A 27,684-nucleotide genomic window follows, 5' to 3' on the forward strand; every position below is an offset into this window, starting at 1 on the left:
CTAGGAATGTTTGGGGGGGGGGGGATTAACATGAAGGGGTTTGTACAGGAGAACTGCATTGCTATCATTTGGGCCAAACTTTTGGAACATTGCAAATTTGGTGCACCTTTAAAGCCTCACGCACATGACTGTATCCGTTTTGCGTTCTGCAAATCTGGGTTCCGCGGGTGTGGTCCGTGTGCCGCCTGCATTTTATTTGCAGACCTAATGTTCGCAATGGGTCCGCGGTCGGCCTTTTGCAGACATAGTCTAATGAATAAGGGAATGCGGACGGTCTGTGTGCTCTCCACATCCGTATCTCCGTTCCACAAAAACATAGCGCGTGTCCCATACTTGCCTGCAAAATGCAGACCACAGACCCACTGAAGTCAACGGCTCCGCAAACAATGCAGATGCAACACGGACCGCAAAACGGATATGGTCATGTGCATGAGGCCCAAGTGTGACGCTCCTGCCTTGAGATGTTTTCTCCATTTTTTTCACCACCTCTTTACCGGGGTAAGATGAGGTGACAGAGTTTGATAAAATCCCTACATTTTTTTTTCTTTTTTGCGCAAATAGACATAAAGCCCTATTGAGTGACTTTTTTAAGCCAGGTTTCTACAGTGTAGGGCTTGATAAATTTCCCCATGGGGGGTGCGCGTACCATAGGATGCGAATCCAGGCTCTAACGTTCCTGACATGAATACTAACGTTTTTAGGACTCATGCACATGACCATGGGCCGGCCGGGCCTGTATTGCGGCCTGCAAACAACGGGTCTGCGATATTCAGGCCCTGGCCGTTTTTGCACCTCATCACGAATGCGGACTCATTCAATCTGGAAGGTCCAGTGCGGAACAGAGGCACGGAAGCACCACGGGGCGCGCTTCCGTAGGGTTTCTCTTTGTGCCTCCGCACCGCAAAAAAATAAAACATGTTCTATTTTTTTTTCGGTGCTGACAAGTCCGTGATCAGTCACGTGATCAATCACGGAATCCGCATATTGCGGTCCCCAATGCACGGAACGGTCCGAGCAACGGCCGTGTGCATGAGCCCTTATGGAGATGTGATACTGCCACAATACCAACATACAGTGCACAAAAACAGAAAGATACAGCAACCAGTAATAATAAAACTGCCGTAACACTCCAGTGCCCAACATGGAGTCATACACTACAGTAAAGTATCCTAAGGTAACAATATCTAAATACTACTACAATAGAGTGCCCAATAAAAAGTACCGCACAGTTCTCATTAATAACAGGTGCGGGTTGAGAAGATATTTGCAGCGCCTGGCTTCCAGCACATCTGACCCGGTCTGTTTGTCTTGTACATTAGCATGAATTGCTCGGTCATTTAGGGATAATGAGGCCTAATGCTGGGGCTATCCTGGTGTTAAGATAAGATGTCGCTGTAGATAATCGCACAGTACTCCCAGGCTTCCCCATCACATTGTGTCCTTCTTGTCACCAGTTAACAACCATTTCCATTGTATGTTTTTTTTTATGGTGGTCAAGGTCCTGGATGATCCCTCCCACTGTAGACCTTTACAGCATAGAATTGAGGAGGAGGTTCCAATACCTAGAAACTCCATCAACCCCAAAATAGGGAACGAGCACTCTGCTATTTCCATATCTCATTTACGGTTACATGACCGTGCTGAGACCACCCCGATCTCCAGAATGAAGACTAGCGATGTGGCCGTTTAACTTTGTCCTAGAAGGTCTATGGCAGGGATGGCCAACCTGAGGCTCTCAAGCTGTTGCTAAACTACACCTCCCATCATGCCCGGACAGTCTACAGCTATCAGCCTACAGCAGGGCATGGTGGGAGTTGTAGTTTTTCAACAGCTGGAGAGCCACAGGTTGGCCATGCCTGGTCTATGGTCTGTACACAGTTCCTCTCCCAAGATCTCCCGATCAACACCAAAGGGCCACAGACCTCAGTTGAGCCATGCCTTCCAGGGATCTTGGGGTCTTAGCAACTGGACCTCCACCAAACAAAATTTGAGATATGTTACTGGGGCATATGAGATGGGTTTTTTTTGGAACAACTTTGAGGATTTGTTCACCGCAGCTTTGTGGCATCCGTTTATCACAGTAGTCAAAATGCATCGGACGATGGACTCTATTGACTCAAATGAGGTCCACCTGGTGTCCATGTTCTGGTTAGTCAAATATGATGGACTGTTCCAAGGAGCCTCTAATACAGTAGGGATCAGGGCCTAATGAAGAGTGATCCCATGTCCAATAGAGAAAGAGCAACCCAACTGGCCACATTAGATGTATATCGGCCAAGCCACCGATTTTGGCAAGACCAGCTGACTGCGTCCTCCTTACTTTCTTCTTCTGAAATATCGGGCCAGATAAGGATCACGCAGTTAGATTTCAACATGTCTGGTACTAACTTACTCTCTGTTCAGAATACTTTGGCCAAGTGTGCATGCGTGTGGGGGTTGAGGGGACACAGCAGTCACCCAATGAGCATTTGGTCGACAGGTATCTTGTGTGCATGGCCAGCCTTGGAGCCCTTTTACACAGGCTGGGGATTGGGACAATTATTGAATGTGAAGGTTCATAGAAATGCTTGATCCTGATAATTGACAAGCGTAAAGGTCCCAGCGATCCCCTGACAAACGAGTAGACGCTTGGCACTACAAACAATGTATTTGTATGGGGATGAATGATCGTAACAGCGATTGTTTACCCTATACATAGCGATCTTAAGAGATGATCGCAGATGAAGGAGAGTGCAACGATCAGGAATAAAAGGTTCATTGCCATGTACATCGGCCCTTAGAGGTCTCAATGGGCAGATCTCTTGCTGACGGACACTACAGTAACAGCCGCAGATCCTTGCCTGAGGGCGCTATCAGGAAACACATAGGTCATAGAAGATGGAGGTTATTGTTCTCCGGGTAGATAAGTGGCGGCAGAGGTACCTGGAATCGGCTCATCTCCACATGCTGCCGAGTGCATCGGGGCAGAACACAGCTGATCCGTCAGGTGACATCGCCCCAATGTCTACGGCCATCTTTAATCTGTGTGGGAAACAAGATCCAGAGCAGCTTTTCCTAATGGAGCTCTCGGCTGTTGGACGGCAGGAGGGTGGTCCTGTTTGCTTGCTACTTACAGTAAGTCTGCCATGGCTCTGCTAAGGAGCCAAATACAAATCATGTGTGAAAACCTGCAGCTCTCCCCGCGGGGACTTCTATTTGATTATGCCAATGATGTCAGTAATTCAAATACTGGGAATACCCTCATTTTACAAGTGAATAGCCTCACACTTCCTGAGAGACGGACAGGACAACAACCAGGAGACCAAGGGAAAGAACCTTAATTATTTCACCATGGACTTCTGCCTCCATCTTTAAGGTGACCCGGCTAGGTGATAATAGTAGACTAGACCTTCAGAAGTCATACATCACTATGTTCTTCTCCTGACGTCCACTGATCGTCGTGAGGATAGGCCATCAATATGGAGAGTCTTGGACACCGCCCTTAACGCTGTGCTTGCAGCACTTAGATCCTAGGTTCAAATCCAACCGGCGTTGCACTTTCTCCCCGTGTTTCGGTCTCTCCTATGAAATTGGTGCCATAGGGGATATGAGAAAAGCTCTGTACAGCAGAATATGTTACAGCTACATAAGCAGCAGGAATAATGACAAGATGTTTTTTGGGCTTGCCAAACACATTGAGTAGCTGTTGGAAAAATGCTGTTCCTCCCATACACATGCACACTAGGCTCGGCCAACATGGAGAGGGTCGTGCACTGCTGTGAGACACCACTAGGGGCAGCCTATCTCTCCTGAGAACAATAGGATAGGCATGTTGAATTCCTTTTCCCTAACTTCAACAACGGGGTAGGCGGTCAAGACACCACCACACACCAGCTTGTCCACTGGTACTGCTGAAATTGGGGGTTCACTGACCTTCATCTAAATGTACAGCATATGGCTGGCCAACAACTCCATCCAAAGACATGTACGCTAGGATCGGCCAATATTTCAAAGACATTTATGGCCTTCCTGGGTGAAAATAAGTTGGGGGTCGGGTTGTTCTCTTCCCTGAGGTCTGCCATTGGGGAACTGGAGCTATGCCGATGGAAGACGTCTCATTCCAGATGTTTTTGGGCCCTCGTGTACTGTATTCTCGGGGATTTCATAATGCTGACGCTAAATATGTAAAAATAAATAAAAAATGAAAAATGATAAAATTGCTGAAAAGGGAGTAATTGCTAATACACCCTTACTGGGCACCCTCTATTAACCCTTTACTTGAATAGAGGCAATTTCCCAGGTGAGGACGCTGTAATCCTGCACTGATGGGGACCTTACACTTCATTATCACCCAATAATAGGCATTTTATGGAAGAGGATCAGCACATGTCAAACAGATTAATACCCTGTGTACTGAGCAGATTAATGGTGCTCCCTATTCGCCCCCCACTGCCTTACACATACAGACCATTAGTATTAGTGAACAGATGTTTTTTAGGGGGGTTTGATGGTGGTGGAGAGGGGGGGGGGGGGCGCAGCTAATAGATATAACAACTGGAAGCCATTTCCATGCAGCTTCCTATCTGGTACAGTATATACATATGAGGAGGATGTCTAGGGTAAAGAGCGCCAATGTTGTCCATGGGCTGCTTCTGGTATTACAACTCACTGCAATACCAGACACTGTCCATGGTGTGGCGCTGTTTCAGACAAAAAAAATTAAAAAAGCAGGTTGGCTCTTAATGTTCATATAAGAATCTTGGGGTTCAGGCCCCCAAACCCTTTTGCCCGTTATCAGCTCTCAGTTCACTGGCACGAGGAACCCGAGATGGACAACCCCATTGAAAAGACTGTCAAACAGGACTAAGCGCTGGAATTTAGTCATGCTGACAACTTGGCACAAGTCAAGCAATAAAATTATTCACTTTGGCATTTTGTGTGATTTTTATTCCCTTATTGTTATTATTATTTTTTAATTATTTATAATTTTTTGGATCTATTATGATCAAGCTTGTTAGCTGCACTAAACCATGTAGTGAGGGTTCACCACTGGTTTCCATCACTACGACATCCTTCAAATCAGACAAAGGCATATGATGAAACTCCTATGAAAAAGGGACCCCAGCTATCACGTCAATTTTAAATTACTACTGGCCTCTGAGGTGCAGGGAAATGGTGGATGAAGAACCTTCAGATCCTCCCATACAGGGACGTAAAGACATGACCCGAGTGGGTCTAAGAGTAGCTTCTCTATTGGAAGCTCTAGACGATGTGTTTCAGGGAAGCCAATGGACGCACCTTGGGGGAGGTAGGTTCCTTCCAAGGACCTTTACTTTATAATATGACTTTTTTTGCTACCCCGGGAATCAATAAACTCCTACCAAAGTGAAGAGATGTCTTCTTCAGGAGTGACCACAATGGATGATAGTACATTTAGGGTCTCATGGCAGGACTGGCATATTGGGTGAATTTGGAACGTTGGGTTGTCTCTCTACGGCGATAGTGTTTCTGAATGAAGAGACACTGCGGCATATGGAGACTAGTTTTTTTCAGGCACTGCTCCTTGGGGGGAAGCAAATTAACTCATACAAGCCAAACCAGTGACCGTACTGTTTTGGGGTGCTTGCTCCTCATTACTGGTCCGCTGGATGAGATGCATCTCTGGAGGGTTCTGTTTCGCATTGAGGAGACACAGTGATGTATAGAGACCTATTTTACTGGCAAAATATGCTAAATTTACTCATACCAGCCATTATCTTTTCTTCTTACGTACCTGATATAACTGAACAGGTTCTCTTCCATAGTCCTTGCTTTGTACTCAACATGCTGCCTGCATTAAGTCTCGTGACACCGACGTCTCGGCAGTGCAGGTGTCCATGGACATCAAAGACTTCCACTTGCCGGTACAAGCATACCTGAGACAGGTAAATGGAAAGAATCAAGGCAGATGCATGAGATTGTATCACAAAGCCATGTTTCATGTCATAATCTTCTCGTTTCACTTAAACGCTGCTCATCACCAGGATGCTTTTTTTTTTTAGATGTTCCCCCATAGTTAAAAATTGCAAAAGTTAACCAGATATGATATACTAAGTGCTGAGATGAAGCCGCTACAAAGAACAATTGCATCATGCACTTGATCGTGTCCGTATTGCGGTCTGCAAACCACAAATCCGCAAAATATGGATACCTTCTTTGTGCAATCCGCATTTTTCTCACTCCCATCACTAGAAATGACAATTCTTGGACACAATAAGGAAAAGAATAGGACATATATAATTTACAGAACGGATACGCAGATGACATTTCTCTTGATCATCTTCGAGATGTTTCTATCAATCCACGCCTCTAATTCTGCCTAAAACATAACTATACACACCCAGTTCCCTTAATGCCCCCACATAGTAAGTAGTAATGCCCCCATGTGCCCCTCACAGTGGTTATGCCCAGATATGTGCCCAATCACAGTAGTCATGCCAAATATGTGCCCCCTTCAGAGAAAGTTAAAAAAAAGTAAATCCTCACCTAGTTCCTTCGATGATCTGCTCTCCACAGCAGCAGTACACTGTCACACATGGCGCTGATTTGTAGGAGGAGGAGTCCACAGGCTGATTCCACTGCTCCTCCTACATAGACCAGCAGCGCGATGTGCGCGAGCATCATGTTGCTGATGGGAGCGCCGGCAGCTGAATGGTGAAGCGGGGAGAGGATGGCCCCCTGCTTCACCATTACAATTAGCTGAGAGCAGGACATACCTCAGTCATTCCAGGACCGCGGGAGAGCCACTGCAATCCGGGACTGTCCTGCCGGATCCGGGATGGTTGGGAGGTATGACAGTGGCCTCCAAAATTCTTAAAGGGGTTGTCTCACCTCGGAAAATGGCATTTATCATGTGGAAGAAGTTAATACAAGGCACTTACTAACGTACTGTGATTCTCCATATTGCCTCCTTTGCTGGCTTGATTTGTTTCTCCATCTCATTATACATCACTTGTTCCCTGGGGTTACGACCATCCAGAAATTCAGCAGATACAGCCCTGAATAAGCAAAGAGAAAAGAAAAACAGATATATTTGAAAGATATTTGAGGGTTGAGAGGAGGTGAGTGTACAAGCTCTGTGGAGATAAGCTGTCTGAAAGAACTTAACAGTGCTACCACATCCCACTGAGGACATTGTGGAAATCATTACAGAGTACGGCAACCTGTACAAAAGGCCAAGTCCATATCACGGTTTAGCTTTCCATTCTTCTGATCTGTCAGAAGAACAGAAATTTTTTAATAAATAGATACGTTATTTTGAGCAGCAGTTCTGATCAGTTTGCATCACTTCTATCAGAGATCAGTTATTTTTGATGGGGGGAAAAGTCCTTAAAGAAGCACTTTTTCTCCCATAAAAAATAACTGATTCTGACAGAAGTTACATAAACTGATCATAACTGATGCACAAAATAACAGATCTGTTGTTTTTTTTCTGTTCTACTGATGGATCAGAAGAATGGAAAGCTAAATAGTAAGTTGAAATCAGCCTTAAGGTTTATGTAACTTCCGTCAATATCAGTTATTTTTGATTATATGCCGATAATCGGCCGGACGAAAAACTGCTGCACGCAGCGATTCTCATACGAACAATTCTTGGGATGTTTGCCACATTATGGCCGAATCTCCAGGTGTCAGCTAGAACCCGGCAGTGCCGGATCCAGACATCTCTGCCGGGTAGCTCCCTTCTGGAACAGCCTGCCAGAGATGCATAACATGCGTGAAACTAGCTTAAGAACTGCCAGTCCATGCACGCTGAGAGCTGTACCTGATGTGCTTCAATCTCAACTCTTCATTAAAGAATTGTTTTACTGCAAAATTGCCGTATCGTTGACTCCACTGCTGAAAGGGACCCTGCCGTGCACCTCACAATTCATCACCAACGGCACCCCAAACCGCCATCGGGCAGGAGAACCCTGGGGTGTGCCCCAAGTGGAAGAAATGTGCACCCTTCCCATCACTGCATAGCCCAGGGTAGCGTCAGAGTAATCACTACAATCATCATTTTTGCTACTATCACTCCTGTCCTCTCCTGAGCCCGATGCAAAATTATAATAAATGATACGCAACTTTGTAAATAGCCTTGCTTAGAAAACATTCTACCATTTTGGGCATACAGCTTCTTTGCAGCTCTGTGTGTCTCTATGGTTACAGACTACAAACAAACCCTGTGTAGTCTGATCCTGCAGTCTTGAGTTACTCGGCTCCGACTGCTCTTATTTCTTGATAGATTAAAGAGAGTAAGGCCCGCCGTAGACATTAGAGAGCTGCTGGCTGACAGCTCTTTCTTCCAAGCCCTCCATACACATGCACACTCGGTTTGGCTCAATGCAGTCTTGAATGGGAGAGGGGAGAAAGCCTCTCAGACACTTCTGGCAGTCGCTTATGTCCCCAAGAACCTAAGGATCAGGAATGTTCAAATTCAACTGCCCGATCCTTATATCCCCTGATAACTCCCATTAGGGGAGAGTTGGGAGTCCCAGATACACATTAGATGGCCAGTGCGAAATCAGAGGATTCAGCCAACATTTACAGTTTGTAATGTGTATAGCCAGTGCAACGAGCCGGACACTGGGTCAGGGGCCTGCTATGCAGTGGGTCAGATTTAGGTGTGAATAAGTTCGTGACGCCAGTTGCAGCTTGCGCAGGTACTGTAGAAGGGCCCTTTAAGATGGTATAGCTTATGTACTAGGTTAGGAATGCCAGAGGGGGGATATTGTCTCTATATTGTGTCAACGGTGTCTCCTACCTTTAGTACGGCTGGACTCCTGTATCCTGGCTCACATGCAACAAAATTGAGTGTTGTAAATAGGAGTAATGGAGGAATGATGGAATTCCACACAGAGAATAGGGTCCAACTTGTCTTTAGTTGATGTTATATTATGCAGCTTTAGATCCATACAGTTATACAGCAATAGTCTAGAGTCCCAGCAGGTATTGGCAATATGTGACAGGAATTATATATATATTCTGCATCTAGTACATACGCCTTTAAGAATCTGGCAGGTATCTGTCTTCTGCTCTGTCTATCTTCTGCTTTGTTTGGGCCTGACTAGCTATGGAGGTACTTATCTTCTCCTTGTTCTGGAATCTGTACTTACAGGACTGCTCGCAGGGAATGGTGGTGTCTTCCTGGAGATCTGATAGTTCTGAAGATGGCTGCTTTCTTTGTCATCCAGCTGAGGTAAGGAACTCAGGCTGGGAAGAGTTGATCTGGGCCTCAGCAAAGGCCTGAATCCTTGGTTAGGATCCCTGTTTTCTGGGAGCTCCTATTCACACAGCCTACCCCAACAGGGGGTGGCTGGTACACTGCCTAGAACTTTCTGTCCTCCCTCTGAAGTAGGATGTGGGAACATTCCACTCCTCCTCAGATGGGGGAAGCTAGCCTGGAATGGTAGATTCCAGTCTAGGTATACTAACTGGCCTTATTCTGTCTACATATTGCTGCCACCTGCTGGTGTACATTAAGAATTACAGCAAATACATTTAATACAGACATAGAAATGGCATACAATAAAAATGTAATGTCAGATTACACAGGATGACAACACATCTACACTCTAACATCATGTAGCCGGGTGAAAGAGTTTAGTGACATACTCTGGGATGTTACACCAGCTTCACACAGGGCTGCAGAATCAGACTACGAAAGGTATGTTTGCAGTCTGTAACCATGGAAACACATAGCTCTGCCTAGGAGCTGCATACGCAAAATGGCAGAATAGTTTTAATGGAAACTCCTTCATTTTTTTGTGTTCGATTCATTGAAAAGAATCATAAAATAGTTGCAAAAGTTGACATACCCTTTGAGATGCATTTCCTCAGGCCTACACACTACATTAATAAAAACTTTAAAAACAAAGCAGGTCAAGTGACTACGCACAAAGGAAGCTGGAGTCTAATGAGCAGCAAAACGGCGGAAAATTCTGGCCATGAGGCAGCAGCCTTTACCGTAAAGACCTCATCATACAATTTACATAGAAAACAAATGACTGGTAATCAGGCACCAGGAGGAGATCAATGAGGGGTCGAAAGCCGGGGACGAGTGAGCAGCGTGCTGTGATATCCTTCAAGGAGCGCGTTCCCATGTGGCCTCTTGTTTGAAGACAAGCAGCGACACTGGTGACTACATTGACCCCGACACTGAGCAGAGGAGCCGGGATGAATAGGGAGGTCACGGCATTACACAGCGCGCAGTAAAACGGCAAACAGGTTAACGCAAGCGGACAAATCCACTTATAGTTATGACGGTTAAGGCTTAGAGAGTTTGTTTCTTCACGCAGAAGTAGAGATCTGGAGCCGGAGGCCACCTGCTCTCACCCACTATTTATCTCCATTACTATTTCAAAAATGAAAAGGGGAATTCCTTTAATTCTGGCATCCAATAATCCAGAAAGTCTTATAACTTATTTACAGCTCAAATTTTGTACAATTCAGAAACCGAAACCCCAAATAATAGTGTTTTATGTAAGCTTTTTTTTCTGGCTGTCTGACTTTTTGATGGCTATTCTTCTTAGGCTACATGCACACAACCGTATGTGTTTTGCGGTCCGCAAAAAAAATATATGGATGCCATCCATATGGCATATATTTTTTGGGCGGATCCATTGTAACAATGCCTAAAACGGACAAGAATCGGACATGTTCTATTTTTTTTTGTGGGGCTACGGAACGGACATACTGATGTGGACAGCACACGGTGTGCGGTCCGCTTTTTGCGGACCCATTGAAATAAATGGGTCCACATCCTATCCGCAAAAAAAAAAAAATGGAAACAAACAACGTTTGTGTGCATGTAGCCTTATTCTGTATGAAAGGGGTTGTTCCACCATTGATGTAAGAAAACAAAAATCAGAGAGATCATATAGAACATGATGATCTTTTTCTAAGAAAGCTAGAACCAGCCCGGTCCCTGACATGAACCCAGAGATCTTCCCCGTTCATTGCTCCAATGGCTCTGCTATATCAGGGGTCAGGAACTTTCAGCACTACAGCTGATTTGAAACTACAACTCCCAGCATGCAAACATGCTCAGCTGTTCTTCTCACTGCCACAGAAGTGAATGAAGTATTCTGGGAGTTGTAGTTTCTGAACAGCTGGAGTGCCGGAGGTAGCTGATCCCTGTGCTAGATTTAGTTCAGGCTGGCAGCTCAGTGGTCGTGTCCTTTATCAGGGGGCATGTCCTTTCTGCTGCAGTTCAGCCCCTGTAGCTGTCACAGCTTCTAACAGTAGATGTAACTGGTAGCAGTTAAAAGGATGAAGCTGAGCCTGTCTGACCACTTCAGTGGATGGACGTGCACATTACCGATTAAACACCAGGGGGCGCCATCATAATTAAGTAAAGGGAATGTCTCACAACTGGAGCATTTGTGTAAAAGAAAGTAAATTACAAAAGTAACTAGTTTTTCATTTTGAACTGTAATACCACCCACTAGTGTCATTGAGTAGGTAGAGATAGATAGATAGATAGATAGATAGATAGATATGAGAGATAATAGATAGATGATAGATAGATAGATAGATAGATGATAGATAGATATGAGAGATAATAGATAGATGATAGATAGATAATAGATACGGTAGATAGATAGATAGATAGATAGATAATAGATAGATAATAGATAGATAGATAGATAGATATAAGATAGATAGATAAATAGATATGAGATAGATAGATAGATAATAGATAGATAATAGATAGATATATAGATAGATATAAGATAGATAGATAATAGATAGATAATAGATAGATATAAGATAGATAGATAAATAGATAGATAATAGATAGATAATAGATAGATATATAGATGATAGATAGATAATAGATAGATATATAGATGATAGATAATAGATAGATAGATAATAGATAGATATATAGATGATAGATAATAGATTCTTCAGCTCCTTTTACTTTTTTCACATTTTGTTATGTTGCAGCCTTGTGCTAAAATAAAAAAATATTGCCCCCCCCCCCCCCTTCCCCTTCCCCCAATCAATCTACATTCAATACTCCATAATACATTTTGGTGTATTCCTGTAATCCAATAATCCAGAAAGTCTGATAATCTGTTACTTAGAACACAAAACTGCAAAATTCCAACGTCGAAATACAAAGTAACAACATTTTGTGCAAACATTGTATTCTGGCATTTAATGATACAAGATGTTTCCTGTATATCGGACGTCCTTCTAGTGCCGCAGCTCTGATATTAGATGGAGGCAGTCCGTAAGGATGCTATGGGGCCCACGAGGATCCTCCCTAGATGGATTTTAGGGCTCATGCACACGACCGTTGTTTTAGACCGCATCCAGTCCTCATTTTTTGCGGGTCGGACTGTGGACCCATTCACTTCAAGGGGGGCGGCAAAAGATTCGGACAGCACACCGCGTACTCTCCGCATCTGTACGTCCGTTCCGCGGCCCCGCTAAAAAGATAGGACATGTCCTATTCTTGTCTTGCAATTATGGACAAGGATAGGACTGGTCTATTATGGGTTGGACTTGCGGAATGCGTACGACCACTATCTGTGTTTTACGGATCTGCAAAAAAGGCTACGGCCGTGTGCATGAGCCCTTAGAAAGAGAGAGAGAACAATGTGCTGGGATAGTAAGGGCCACTACAAGATATGGTAACAGTTTGTAAGGCTGAAAAAAGCCCTCCGTCCATCCAGTTATCCAGAGGAAGGCAAAAAAAAATAATACCGTCAGGTAGAAGCCAATTTTTCTCATTTTAGGGGGAAAAAATTCCTTCCCGACTCCAATCAGAATAACTCCCTGGATCCACGACCCCTCTCTAGTAGCTATAGCCTGTAATATTATTACACTCCAGAAATACATCCAGGCCCCTCTTGAACTCTTTTAGTGAACTCACCATCACCACCTCCTCAGGCAGAGAGCTCCATAGTCTCACTGCTCTTACCGTAAAGAATCCTCTTCTATGTTTGTGTACAAACCTTCTTTCCTCCAGGCGCAGAGGATGTCCCCTCGTCACAGTCACGGGGATAAATAGATGATGGGAGAGATCTCTGTACTGACCCCTGATATATTTATACATAGTAATTAGATCTCCCCTCAGTCGTCATTTTTCTAAACTCAATAACCCTCCTGTTGATAATCTTTCTGGGACCTGTAGTCCCCCCATTCCAGTTATTACTTTAGTTGCCCTCCTCTGGACCCTCTCCAGCTCAGCTATGTCTGTCTTGTTCACAAGAGCCCCTCGTTTACAGGAGCCCTATGAGACGAGGGCCCGGGTCTCTTCTTGCTGTCACTGAATGGAAATGTTTTTGGTTCACTTCTGCTAACTTTATTAAATACAAAGCACCTGCTCCCTATGCCTGGGACTGAAATTATTATAAGTCATCCCATATCAGCACAGAAGTGATATATTAAAAAACAATTTACGGTGCATGTTTTTATCACTGGAGGGCTGTAACTGCATGAGCGGCGGCGAACCACAAAGCAACCTTTTCTTCATCTTGAATCTAGTAGCAGTTTTTACACGTGGGATCTCAATGTATTTTATGTCTGTGTGAGTATTTCCATGCTGACCCTTGAGGGGCGCAGTGGGTGCACGCTGAGGGTACTCATCCTGTGCTTTGCTGGTATCAGGTGCAGATATCATTGCTGATCGCTGCATATAACATTGAAAACACTGCCACCTAGTGGTCATGTGATAGAAGACAAATAGTAATCACATCATTTCACTATGAAGGGGACATTTTTCCAAAGTTCATATACTATTTTAGAACAAATGACAAAGGAGTCTCCATATTATATATCAGTCTTTCCCTTCTGTTTTTTTTAATGGTATTGCCAAACCTAACACACATTACCAGCCACTTGGCACATACAGGAGACCCCCGAGTCCTATGGTAACATAGCAGGTACTGAGATTGGAATTGCTTTGGATTAATAATTCACTTAAAAGGAGTTTATCCATCCAACGAATCATCTTTTATGCCCAATGGTTTAAAGCCGTGATGCCCAACCTGCGGCCCTCCAGCTGTTGCAGAACTACAACTCCCAGCATGCCCGGACAGACTACAGCGATTAGGGCATGCTGGGAGTTGTTGTTTTGCAACAGCTGGAGGGTCGCAGGTTGAGCATCCCTGGTTTAAAGTTATTTTAAAGGGAACCGGTCACCGGGATTTTGTGTATAGAGCTGAGGACATGGGCTGCTAGATGGTCGCTAGCACATCCGCAATACCCAGCCCCCATAGCTCTGTGTGCTTTTATTTGGGCAAAAAAACAATTTGATACATATGCAAATTAACCTGAGATGAGTCCTGTATGTAAGAGGAGTCAGGGACAGGTTAATTTGCATATTTATCAAATCGTGTTTTTTTTACACAATAAAAGCACACAGAGCTATGGGGACTGGGTATTGCGGATGTGCTAGCGGCCATCTAGCAACCCATGTCCTCAGCTCTATACACAAAATCCCGGTGACAGGTTCCCTTTAATGTCTTTTCTAGCACTAAAGGGTTTGTCCCATGAAAAATATTCTATATTTTTCAAACCAGCACCTGGATCTGAAGACTTTTAGAACTGCATGTAATAAAAAATTGAGCAAAGCCGCTGAGTTCTTCAATACAATGCATCTGCACAGCGCCATGTTCTTTTTGTAATTTCTGTTCTGTCCACCTCACTGAATTGGACGCGCATGCTCAGTTCCGTCCTTCAACTGCCACAAGCTGCAGCAGAAAGGGCGCGCCCCCGCCCGAGCTGCCCGCTGAAAATAAATCGTTTTGCTGTCCGTCTGACAAAACTGAGCCAAACGGATCCGTCCCGGCACACAATCCGTCATGAACGGATCCGTTTGTATTATCTGTAACATAGCCAAGACGGATCCGTCATGAACTCCACTGAAAGTCAATGGGGGACGGATCCGTTTTCTCTGACACAATCTGGCACAATAGAAAACGGATCCGTCCTCCATTGACTTTCAGTGGAGTTCATGACGGATCCGTCTTGGCTATGTTACAGATAATACAAACGGATCCGTTCATGACGGATGCAGACGGTTGTATTATTGTAACGGATCTGTTTTTGCAGAGCCACGGCGGATCCGCCCAAAATGCGAGTGTGAAAGTAGCCTAACAGTGTAGTCCTTCTTACTCGCCCCCCAGAAGGAGTCTTCTCAGTTATACCACCATACTACTGCAGAGTATAAAGCTATTTCTATTGGCGGGCCTGCGATGAATAGGGGGTCCCTAGGCAGAGACCTGGGGTAGGGACTGAGCGTGCATGTCCACCAGCACTCATCTCATCAGGTGGACGCGCCCACTGCTAATACTCTGTGAACACTAGGCGGCGCCATTCTACCTAAGTAAATGTAAGAACCAAAAGGAACCTATGAAAAGTTAACATGTAAATTCCAACCATTCAAGGTGCAGAAGAAATAAAGTCCTGTTTAAAGGGTCGTTATTACAGCCGTTACCGTTTACTACCTTTGTGACAATGGGGGGGGGGGGGGGGTTTGTAGGAAGGAGGGGGGATGCCATGGGTCCTACACTCCACAAAAGACACCCCCCCCCGAACACTCTCCCTCCCCCATACTCCCAGTAGTCAGTAGATATTACCGGGGACGGCAGAGGAAGAGGGTCTCGTCTTTGCAGAGACCCTTCTAAAGCTCTTCCTATGGGAAGGATGAGGCACCTGCTTTAACTCCTTTTGTAATCTGACAAAGGGTGCCAAAACTTTTGCAAATGACTTTATCGCTGCATATTCAGCCTGGTTGGTGCAACATTACAATCTCACCTTTCACCTCCATCATTAGTGCGACGCTGAGCCGTCACTTCCGAAAAAACGACTAAGTAAACGATAGTAGCCTCACCTTCCCTATGACGAACCATCACTAATGCTCTGCAAACAGTAGTCGGGGGGTCAACGTCCTGCTGGTCACTGAGCCGTGACATAACTCATCACCCGCACGGGTTATACAAGGCATCGCGGCGTTTATTGCTTCCTAACACAGACCAGTATCTGCAGCAGCACCTTCCCTAATGAACAATGACATTGCTACAGGTATTACAATAAAAAATGTCCCCGCTCCTGACAGGCCTGTTTTAATAGCTTCATGCATTCCCCATGTAATAGCAATTCTGGCTCATCTATTCTTATGACTACGTGGTGCCGTTCCTCTATTACTCCTGCTAGAAGTTATGAATGCATTACTAGCAGTTTGTAGTGAAGGTCCAGATGGGTATTACCAGTTAGGGGTGTGTACCTGCACAGTCTGACATTGGCAGCACTGGTTGGATAGTGTCAGTGTCGCCTCTATCTGGACATGTGTGTTTTAGTAACTACTTGCATTCCCCATGTAATAAGAGTTCTGGAGCCTCTATTCTTATGACCCTGTGTTGTGCCGTTCCTCTATTATTCCTTTTAAAAGTTATGAATGAATTACTAGCAGTTTGCAATGAAGGTCCAGATGGGTGTTACCAGATGGAGGTGTATCCCTGCACAGTCAGGGATACCCCCCCATCATGGCTAACACCCACATGGACCTTTATTGCAAACTGCTAGTAATTCATTCATAACTTTTAAAAGGAATAATAGAGGAACGGCACAACACAGAGTCATAAGAACAGAGGCTCCAGAATTGTTATTACATGGGGGATGCAAGTAGTTACTAAAACACACATGTCCGGAGAGGCAACAGATCCTCTTTTTTTAGAGGGGTGTCTCTCAAGGCCAACCCCCTCCATATGCCATTTAAGAAAAAAGATTTGGGGTAGATTCAGTGGAGAGATACTAAAGCTGATAGTGTATATGGGGAGGGGGTAGTTAAATTTAAAGGAGACAATATAAATGATCTTCCAATAGGTCATAGTAGAGAAATCCACCCGGTGAAGCCTGCAATCTTAGACCACCGCTGAGTTCCAGAATAATAGGGTTCTGTATAGGGCAATCTGCAAGTCTGTACCCAGTACAACTGGCAAACCATTACTGTTACATCCTATTCTTTCTCTGAAAAAATAATATATTTATAAATGTATATAAACATAGAAAATACAAAAATAAAAATCAGAAAATTCTGATCACAGACATTTATAGAATTATCTTAAAATATAGTAGTGAGGCGCCATCTAGTGGTGACTGGCACTAAAACCAATACAGGTTGCAGGACCTCCTCTATGAGATTTTTATGTTACCCCCCCACACACACATCCTTACCATAATAGTTTCATCCAATAAATGCACTGGAACAGTTAAAGGGGTATTCCACATCAAACTAAGCAATACATAGTATTTTGCTATTCAGTGGGCAGCTGGAACTTCTGCCGATCCCGGATTGCAGTGGCGTTTGGGCATTGCTACTACAGATGATAATTGGGGTGAGCTATTATGGATAACGCATTCCTCCAACCCTAGGCAAGCTCTACATACATATAAGGGCTCATGCACAAGACCGTATGTATTTTGCAGTCCGGAAAAAAAAAGGATCCGCAAATAATACGTCCGTGTGCATTCCAGATTTTACGGAACGGAACAGCTGGCCCCCAATAGAACAGTCCTATCCTTGTCCGTAATTCGGACAATAATAGGAAATGTTCTATTTTTTTGTGCAGCGGACATACGGAAACACAATGCACATGGAGTAACTTCCGGGAGGGGGGTTTTGCGGACCCATTGAAATGAATGGTTCCGCATACGGTCCCCAAAAAAAACCCGGAATGGACACGGAATGAAAATACGTTTGCATGCAGGAGCCCTACAGAGGTGTCCGACCCCCAATCTTTTTTAAAACACTCTATGGCGGCTGCCTCTTTATTGTAGGGTTTCCTCATTCATAAAGTCTGCAGCAGATAAGGGTGCATTCACACTGCGCTTGGCACAGGGCTGGGGAACCTATGGGCGATGTATGGCTCTGGCACACGTCGGAAAATCCTACCCACGCGTACCCCCCCCCCTCCGGCGTACATACTGCGAATGTACAGGTTGTAGGCGGCGTCCGATATGACCACACGCATGTTCCCCAACGGTAGATCTCAAGCCATGATACGAGGCAAGTCGAAACAAAAAGAAGAAATATATAGCTTGGTTTGAAAGTGAATGTTAAAAGGGTAATTCCTTAAAGGGATATCACCGCATTTCTCCTGCGTATTTATCGCTCGTTCTTACCTGTGACCCGGTGAAAGTTCAACTTATGTTCACGGCTACCGCTGCCGGGTTCATGCGTTTAACCTGAGGTTACATTTACCGAGTGGAGCTTTCCCAGCTCTCTCTCTCCTCCCGCAGACGTCCAAACGTGAAAAACAAACAGGACTATGGAAGGGGCGAGAAACCTGCATCACCCCCCCCCCCCCCTTCCCCAAACCAAACCAACATATGAGGGCGAGTCAAAAATTTTAATTTTATTTTAATCAACTTTCAGAGGAAAGACAAACTTTTTTTTCGACATCATCTCCCTGCTTTGTCCTTCTGTCGACGGGCTTTCGTATTCCCTCATTACTGAAAAAAATGTTTTTGGGACGAGCTGTGAGCCATGAATGCACCGCCGTCTTCCCCACAGAGCCGTGGCTGATTTGCCCCCTAAAATCCACCGTCGCTTGTCTATCCAACAGAATCCGTTCACGTAAGCGCCCAACGTTATCCGTCGTGGATGGGCGTTCCGGCTCCTTCGTCGCGCGACCTTCCTTCTCCCTCCGCTCATACACTAACACTTTCTCCATACTGCGCACAGACCTGCATGCTCCTCTTCCTTTGTGCAAATCACAAGTGGGGCAGCCATGTTTCTTTTTTTTAACCGCAGTCCCAAATGTACTGATGTGACACGTTCAAACCTGGACAGCAGTGACCGGGGCGATTATGTAGAAAAATGATGGATTTTTGTCTTCTCTAAAAGTTGCTAAAATTATTTTTTAATTAAAAAAAAATAAATTCTACAGCCAGAGTGCGGATAAATTTTGACTTCTGGTCCCCAAGTCCACCGCTGGACTTGGGGACCAGACACCTCCACTGACAACAAAGACGTTGGGGGAAACGTCTTTGTTGTCAGTGGAGGTGTTTTCCCGGGGAAGTCCATCATGAGGACAATTAGGAGGTTCATCTTTTAGGGTTTACTAGGAGACGCCAGGAAAGTCAAGCATTTCACGAATGTACGTTTATACCACGAGCTAAAAATACCATAGAAAAGTAGACCTCAGAATTCGAATAGAAAACCAACTCTAGATAAGAAATGTTGTCGTGACAGTCAAAGTTGATAGGAAAATTCAAAAAGACTTTCCCAGGAATGATGTAATATGACGAGCGATCAATAGTCGGGGCTGTCACTGTGACTGCTATGAATATCTATTGCTTCATCTAAACAGCTGATAAAGGATCTATAAAAGGCAGGGGATTGGCTTTGTATTTACTACAGCCCTCAGGCAATTAGGCAAAAAGCATTACTTGTCTTTAGTCTGTGTCTAGTAACTTTAGTGTCGCACGGCGTGGTGCCTTTGAGCTCTCAAATTGCAATTTCCAGCCCGGGAAAAGAAGATGTGGAAGAGGCTGCTTCAGCTGCTCGGATGCGTCGTGCTGGTGGAGCTATGGCTTGTCCGGCCGGTTTGCGCGTTGCCCCTTCCCGACGCAGGGCCGCACGTGCACACCGGCTGGGGGGAAACGATACGAATAAGACGACTGCAGACGGTCAGGAGGCACGGACAGGAGAGCTACTATCTCAGGATACACAACGACGGCAGAGTGGACGCGGAAAGGCATACGAGTCCTCAGAGTGAGTACAGGCGAGCTTTATACGTCCGCTCGCGTGGATTGGGGCTGTGCGGGTGCTGCAAGGAGCGACTCAAAAAAGTTGTGCATGCATGCAACTCTATGCAGTGGGAAATCAAAAATGTTTGCGTGTGGCAGGGGATGCAGAACTTATCCTAAGACAATTGAAGCATGGGCACAGACGGGTTCGCGGTCTTCTGACCACCATGCTCTACAGGGCTCTAGGTACGGAGGGGGTGCCAGGAGGGATTTTGCCCCAGATGTCTTGGTCGCGCATTAATAAGCCATGCTATTTTTGCCCCAAGTGAAGGAACGGCTGCAACAACCTGAAATGATTTCCAGGGGTCGCAGCAAGTATAGGACGAACTGAATTTTTTTCCCCTGCCCATTACGGAATTCCAAGTGGGAGCCACGGGGTCTCCGTCATCTGGGGGGAATGATTCAGCTTAATGTCTTAGCCCTGTATCTCAATACCCCGGCCGAGACAGAGTGGCGACCCGTAGCGCCCAGGGCAATGCTCCTCCAGAGGCCCTCAGCTAGATCTCCTGCCGGGGACATCACCCCAATCACTGCCCTTGCATAAAAACACTGGGGGGTAAAACTTCTCCTCTACGGCCAGCGATGAGCAGAGTGTAATTCAGCTGTTGTGAATGACGTCCGAAAAAGACGGGTGCGTGTCAATCCACGTGGATGTCTGCATGGTGTCCATCTTTTGGGCATCCATACACTCGAATGAGTCTTGAAATGAAAACCGACAAGAATAGTGCACGCTGTGCTTTGTGAAAAATGGACGTGTGACTTGAGTCTTTGGCTATAAAGAGTCGGTGCGCCGGTCACTGCACACGTGTATAGCACACGGACAGAAGATACGCCGATTTGAATCAGGCAGGGGTGAATCTTAGGATCTGTTCGCATCTGTTTGGCATACGTCCAGTCTGTACGTCAGCCACGAATGGAGGCATAACATTTCTGGTGACTTAGGGTCCATTCCCACGTCCGCAAAATGGGTCCGCATCCGTTCCGCAATTTTGGGGAACAGGTGCGGACCCATTCATTTTCAATGGGGCCGGAATGTGCTGTCCGCACTTCCGTTCCGCCCAAAAAAAGGCATTTTCTATGAAAGTGCCGGCGATGTGCGGTCCGTAAAATGCTGAACGCGCATTGTCGGTGTTTGTGTTTTGCGGATCCGGACATGTGAATGGACCCTTATGTAGCACCAGCAGATTGTGCGGCGCAGTACACAGACATCAGTCCCCGTCACCATTGGGTGCCGACAATCTATCTGAACTAGTACAGGGTCGGCAACCTCCCGCTCTCCAGCTGTTGTGAAACTACAACTCCCAGCATGCATGCTAACTTGGCTGTTCTTGAAACAGCCATATAAATGAATGGAGCATGCTGAGATTTGTAGTTCCTGATGTTGGCACTAGAATCATCTTCATAGAAGACAAGGTTCATACATTTAAAGGGTTTGTCCAGGATCGGTAACAGCGCCACCACCTGTCCGTGCATTGCGGCATTACTGGTCAGCTCCATGAAAGTGAATGGGGCTGAGCTGCAATACCACACACAGCCTATGGATCGGGGTGGTGCTGTTTATGCAAGAAAGCGGCCACAGTGTTCTGATCCTGGACAACAAGTTAATTCTGGAGACATTTTTGCTGTGTTTGCCTCAAAAGCTCCAGAAACTACCAGCAAAAATATTGAATGCAGCTTTTTTTTTTATTATTTCTACAATGCTCATCCCAGCAGCAGCAGCTCAATAGCTGTTTGATTACTCAGGTCTGATTTCTTTTGCTCCCTATAGAATCATTGCACACATTTTTCCATAAGGGCTCATTTGCAAGTCACCATGTAGCCATAATCTAATGCAAAGTGCATTAACCCACTGGGTCAGAGTATGCTGGGAGCTGTAGTTCTGCAACAGCTGGAGAGCCGCAGGTTAGGCCTTGTTCACACGTCAGTTATTTCCATCCGTTTTTGTGAGCCAAAACCAGGAGTGGAATCTGCAACTGTTCTGTGTTTTTGACCCGCACCCGGTTTTGGCTCACAATAACTGATGGAAATAACTGACGTGTGAACAAGGCCTAACCTGTGGCTCTCCAGCTGTTGCAGAACTACAGCTCCCAGCATACTCTGACCCAGTGGGTTAATGTACTTTGCATTAGATTATGGTCAGGGGTGCACCGCCTATGAGGCCAGGTGAGGCCATCGCCTCAGGCAGCGCCAGCTAGGGGCAAGAGGAAGGACCATAGGCAATGAGCGCTTTCACTGTGGAAAAGGGGTTAGGTTAAGAAATTAGCATGGGAAGGGGGGGGGCGCCGTTTCAGGCTAGGTGCACCCCTGTCTATGGTAAATGTACATGCAGAATGTAATGACGTCCGTCTGTCTTTGAAAACAGGTTTACTTGAAATCAGAGCCGTCGACATCGGGCTGGTGGTCTTCAAAGGATATCACTCTTCTCTGTATCTCTGCATGGCGACTGACGGAACGCTTTATGGAATGGTGAGTTCCTTGAGGGGCACCTGTCCCCCTTTTCTCAAATTCAGTTTTTAGATAAACTTTTATATATATATATTTTTTAGTATAGAAGAGTCTGATCACGCTGGCATCATCCATCGTACAGGATCCATGACGGACCAATGTGTTTTGCAATGAATCCTTACAGATCCCAATGACTTATAAAGGCTCCTTCAGGTTTCCGGACAGAGAACTCCTCTTTTCTGTCCATGAGGGCAATGAAAATCTTTAGGAGAACAACCTTGATGCCAGCGTTCAGATTCAAGAGACACAACCAATGGCCTTAACCCAACCCTTTAAAGTCTTGATATGTTCCTCTGCGTGCACTATCAGGGAGGGCACTAGAGAAGAAGTTGAGCCGACTAAGTTTTTCAGCAACACCTAAAGGTTCTCCAACCTGTGGCCCCCAGCTGTTGCAAAACTGCAACTCTCAGCATTCTCCCATTTGATATTTTGGTTTTTTTTCGATCTTCCTCGAGCTGCACCACCAGGGAGAACACTAGAGAAGAAGCTGAGCGTATATATATTCAATACATGTAAGGCTACTTTCACACTAGCGTTCTGCTGTCCGCTCGTGAGCTCCGTTTGAAGGGGCTCACGAGCGGAGCAGAACGCTTCCGTCCAGCCCTGATGTAGTCTGAATGGATGCGGATCCGCTCAGACTGCATCAGTCTGGCGGCGTTCAGCCTCCGCTCCGCTCGCCTCCGCACGGCCAGGCGGACAGCTGAACGCTGCTTGCAGCGTTCGGGTGTCCGCCTGGCCGTGCGGAGGCGAGCGGATCCGTCCACACTTACAATGTAAGTCAATGGGGACGGATCCGCTTGAAGATGACACAATGTGGCTCAATCTTCAAGTGGATCCGTTCCCCATTGACTTTCAATGTAAAGTCTGAACGGATCCGCTCAGGCCATTTTCACACTTAGAAAATTTTCTAAGTTTTAATGCAGACGGATCCGTTCTGAACGGATGCAAACGTCTGCATTATCGGAGCGGATCCGTCTGATGAAACATCAGACGGATCCGCTCCGAACGCTAGTGTGAAAGTAGCCTAAGGCCTCCTTATGCATTCTGCATCACGGATGCGGACCCATTCACTTCAATGGGTCCGCAAATCCGAAGATGCGGAAAGGAACCCTACGGAGTGCTTCCGTGGGGTTTTTCGTCCCATACTTCCGTTCTGCAAAAAGATAGAACATGTCCTATCTTTTTGCGGAACAGCCGGATCGCGGACCCATTCAATCAGGAATTTATCCTGAAATTCGGATCGAATTCCACTTCGTGGGATTCGATTCGCTCATCTCTACTGGTGACTTATGTGACAGAGGGGCCTTTGGGTGCGACTGCTACCTCGGCACCACCCTTTAGCGTCCTCCCTTCTCTGGATCCCAGTCAGCAATAATTGAAGCGAGGGCAAGGATTTCCAGGTTGTTAATGAATTGACCCTTCGCCTACCTTTGCACAATCACACAGCTCACACTTTATTTTTGGCTCAGTCACGGCGAGTGAATGAACTTGAGTTCAATGGGACACACAGCGCTGATAATGCCGAGGCTCGGACAGCGGGACAGACACACATTGCTAGCTGGCGGTATTGTTCCAAAGGCGCTGAACACCTGGCGCAGCACATTTCATACACTGCCATAATAAGCCTTAAAAAAATAAATGACTAAACATGAACGTTGTTCAGCCAGACTTAGGCCTCATGCACACGGCCGTCGTGCAGCCGTTCCGTGCATTGGGGACTGCAATTGCGGTCCCCAATGCACGGGCAACATCCGTGCAGAGGGCCGGACCCATTCAACTTGACCGCACCGCAAAAAAATATGACATATCATTTATTTGCGGTGCGGAACAACGGAAAGAAACACCACGGAAGCACTCTGTAGTGCTTCCAGTGTTCCGTAACTCCGTTCCGCATCTCCGGAATTGCAGACCCATTCAAGTGAATGGCTCAGCATGCGTGATGCTTGGTGCACACGGCCGGCGGGAGTGGATTGCCGACCTGCCGTTTGCGGGCCGCGATACGGCCACGGCTGCGTGCATGGGGCCTTATTCTGTGACCTACAAATGATACATTGTAGCAAACCCTAGAGCTCACAAGAGGATTGCCTAGACTGGATACACTGTAGCAAACGCTCAGCTTTTAGAAGTATTAGCTCATCACATGTTATCGGCCCCTTGGACGTAAACAAAAATGCTTCCGTTCACTGACATCAAGCAGGGATGATGAACTGAGTCAATAATGAAACGTTCTGCAACTTTCTAATACAATTGTTGCATTTCGTTTCTGTAAAACACCTTGGAGATTTACATACGTAAAGGGGTTTTCCAGGCCCCTGATATCGATGACCTATTCTCAGGATAGGTCAATAATATCCAATCGGTGAGGGGGCGATACCCCGCGCCCCCACTGATCAGCTCTGATTGGTGGGGGTGCTGGGTGTCTGATATTAAAGGGGTTTTCCAGGCTTTTAATATTGATGACCTGTCCTCAGGATAGGGCATCAATATCAGATCGGCGGGGGTCCGACCCCCGGCACCCCCACGAACAGCGGAATGAAGAGAAGGCACCAGCATGCCATGTCCTGTCTCTCTTCCTGCATGCCATAGACATAGCAACAGCGAGCAGGAAGAGAGACAGGATACAGCTGATCCGATCCGTTGCTTTGTTCTGGAGAAAAAGGACTTCGAATCCATATGCAAATCAGCAATTAAGTGCACCGAGGGCAGGCCTAAGCCCCTTTGTGCACCCATGCTCCTCCTGCTTCCTCAGCCTGCCCCTCCCTCTTCCTCTTGATTGACAGAGCTAGGCGAGATGCCTATATAGGACCCTGGCCCTGTCAATCAAGGAGAGGGAGGGGCTGGAAGAGGCAGCAGGAGGAGCAAGGTTGCACAGAGTGGCCTGGATCCGCCCTAGGTGCACTTAACTGCTAATTTGCATATTCTCCAGAATGAACAATCCACTGTGTGATAGCAGTATTTCCCAGACTGAACGCTGCTCCTGGGACACGAACGCATGGCATTATAATGATTTATAATGCTGTCTGTTCCTGCCCGACCTTGGCTATATCGAATTGTACACATAATGCCGAGGTTAGGCAGGAAAACTCAGGATTATTTATAGATCATTATAATGCTGTGAGTTCATATCACATGAGCAGTGTTCAGTCTGGGAAATAGCGCAGTCACGCGGAGAATACATCACGGACTGAATACACTAGTGTGAAATTGCCCTAAGTGAAAGGTAGTCTTACATTGTGACCGGTCTAATAGTGACTTTCCTAGTCACACTGTCTGCCGGCAGCCACCAGAGGGAGCCGAGAAGCTGCGTACTGTTATATTATTGAGTTCCATGTATAAGCAGTATGCGGTAAACTCCTAAACTCCCTCTAGTGGTGACAGACAGAATGTTATTTCATTCTATCTTTATCCAGGGGATTTGGAAGTCGGAAAAAAAATCATCAGCAGAGAATTTCCTGTCTATTGTAGATTGTGTTACAACAGAAAAGTTTTCCTATAATTATCATTGTGAAATCTAACCATTATTTTCATTTTTTTCTCCCCTAGAATGCTTATTCTCCAGAAGACTGTTCCTTCATAGAAATTATCGCCGGTAGATTCAATGTCTATAAATCGCCAAAATATGGGATGGCCATCTCTATAAACAAGGACAAGTCGAGGCAGCAGTCCAAAGGGAAAGGCAGTTTGTCCCATTTCCTACCAGTGACGCAGTGGGACCCCTTGGATCTTTACCAGGATGACGGGGAAGATGATGAGTATCCATACGATAACGGCCATAAAAACAGTCATAATGTGGAGAGCATGGACCCGCTGAGGCTTGTAGATCACAGGACCTTTCACAAAAACTAGCGGTGGTATTTATGGACTCTCGTTGAGATGGAGGATGAAGAAGGGAAGGAGCCAATAAATAAAAAAGTTCCACATGGAGGCCACGAAATCTGAGACAAGAAAGGTCAAGTCACCAGAAACTTTTTCGGTTTACTGATCGTAAACCGCAATAAAACTGGCCCAATAAACTGTACTGTTAAACGCCTGGACAGACCTATTATAACCTATTACGGATTTAAAGGGACCATAACATTTTACAAGCAAGTGATCAATTGTTAATTTTGGGATGGAGATGGATAGTGTTTTTGTGGGCACCTTCAAAAATAATATAATTAGCGGAGACTCTACTCACTCAGATCACCTTGCTTTTGAATGGATATCAGTGCATTTTGAAGACCTCCATTGACTTCAATGGAGTCCATGGGGGTTCTGGTATTTTTGATGGCATGAACGGCTGGGGTATATTCACACGTCCGGTGTAGTTTCCTCTCTGGCATAGTTCTGCTGGATCAAAAAACAATGCAACGTCCCTCAATTTGGCATTGACGGCACTAGGGACATCGTGCTGTCCCATAGAGGGTGGCTTTAGCAATCTTTGCGGTCCACTGGCCATATGTGAACCCACCTTTAGTGGCCAATGCCAGTGCCAATGGCGCACATAGTTTGAATGTGGCGCCCACACATATCGGACATTTTTGCTCTAAAATGGCGCACTAGCTTAGCCCCAGCCCTTTTTCTATACACTTTTCAAATTTCAGAATTCATCATCACTTAAGTATTGTACAGAGAATATATGAGATTGTGATAAGATGATCGTTATGAGGACTGGTTCCTAATTTTTGTTACTATGTAGGACAATGCTTCGATACTTCTAGCAGAAAAGATATGAAAGAGAGAGTATTATTGATGTAAGAAGTTTTTTTTATTATTATTATTATTATTATTAACCAAAGGCAATTGTTTTATTTTTTACTTTTTGGTGTTTTTTTCTTTCACTAAGCACTTGGTTCTAAATGCACTATTTATATTTAATTTATTGTATGCAGACATTTCTTATTTTTTACTATATTTATATACTGTATTTATGTAAGCTTCCTTTTCTAAATCCATTCAGAATGATACAACCTGCTTTGTTGTATGCTTGTCTTTGTACCATTTTGTAAATAAATTACCATGTGTTCCTGGGATACGTGTGAGAAATTCCTTACTAAACAATAAAATGGTGATGTACCTGTATATATTAGGCATCTAGTGCTTACTTTGCTTGTGTGTAGCTCATCCTGTACTGATCCTGAGTTACATCCTGTATTATACTCCAGAGCTGCACTCACTATTCTGCTGGTGGAGTCACTGTGTACATACATTACATTACTTCTCCTGTACTGATCCTGAGCAGGGCCACCTTTAATATTGACTGGTCCCTGGGCAAAAATGGATCCCGCCTTCCCACACCTTAGCAGGCAATCACGGCCTCCACCACAACACACACACAAAAAATCCACACCCCTGGTAGAGTACAGTGAATGACTGTAAATACTTCCAGTTCTGAAGACTCCAGCGGCTCAGGATCAGTGCTATGGGCTC

At 45.5% G+C, this 27,684-nt stretch overlaps 1 protein-coding gene across 1 annotated transcript; it reads left to right on the forward strand.

Moving 5' to 3' along the window:
- The first annotated feature begins 19,500 nt into the window (after positions 1 to 19,500).
- FGF19 (fibroblast growth factor 19) lies at positions 19,501 to 26,121 on the forward strand. Its single transcript, XM_040408863.1, has 3 exons — positions 19,501 to 19,735; positions 22,133 to 22,236; positions 25,819 to 26,121. The coding sequence occupies exons 1-3, from the start codon at positions 19,501 to 19,503 to the stop codon at positions 26,119 to 26,121; spliced, it is 642 nt and encodes a 213-aa protein (XP_040264797.1).
- Positions 26,122 to 27,684: the final 1,563 nt, after the last annotated feature.

Source organism: Bufo bufo, chromosome 10 (assembly GCF_905171765.1).
Source record: "Bufo bufo chromosome 10, aBufBuf1.1, whole genome shotgun sequence".
In the NCBI taxonomy this organism is placed as follows: Eukaryota; Metazoa; Chordata; class Amphibia; order Anura; family Bufonidae; genus Bufo; species Bufo bufo.

Excerpts from the sequence above, each read along its gene's own strand:
- FGF19 (XM_040408863.1), top strand. The coding sequence starts at position 19,501 with ATGTGGAAGAGGCTGCTTCAGCTGCTCGGATGCGTCGTGCTGGTGGAG. Across the intron at positions 19,736-22,132 it reads AAGGCATACGAGTCCTCAGA|GTTTACTTGAAATCAGAGCC; the intron begins GTGAGTACAGGC and ends CTTTGAAAACAG. Across the intron at positions 22,237-25,818 it reads ACGGAACGCTTTATGGAATG|AATGCTTATTCTCCAGAAGA; the intron begins GTGAGTTCCTTG and ends TTTCTCCCCTAG.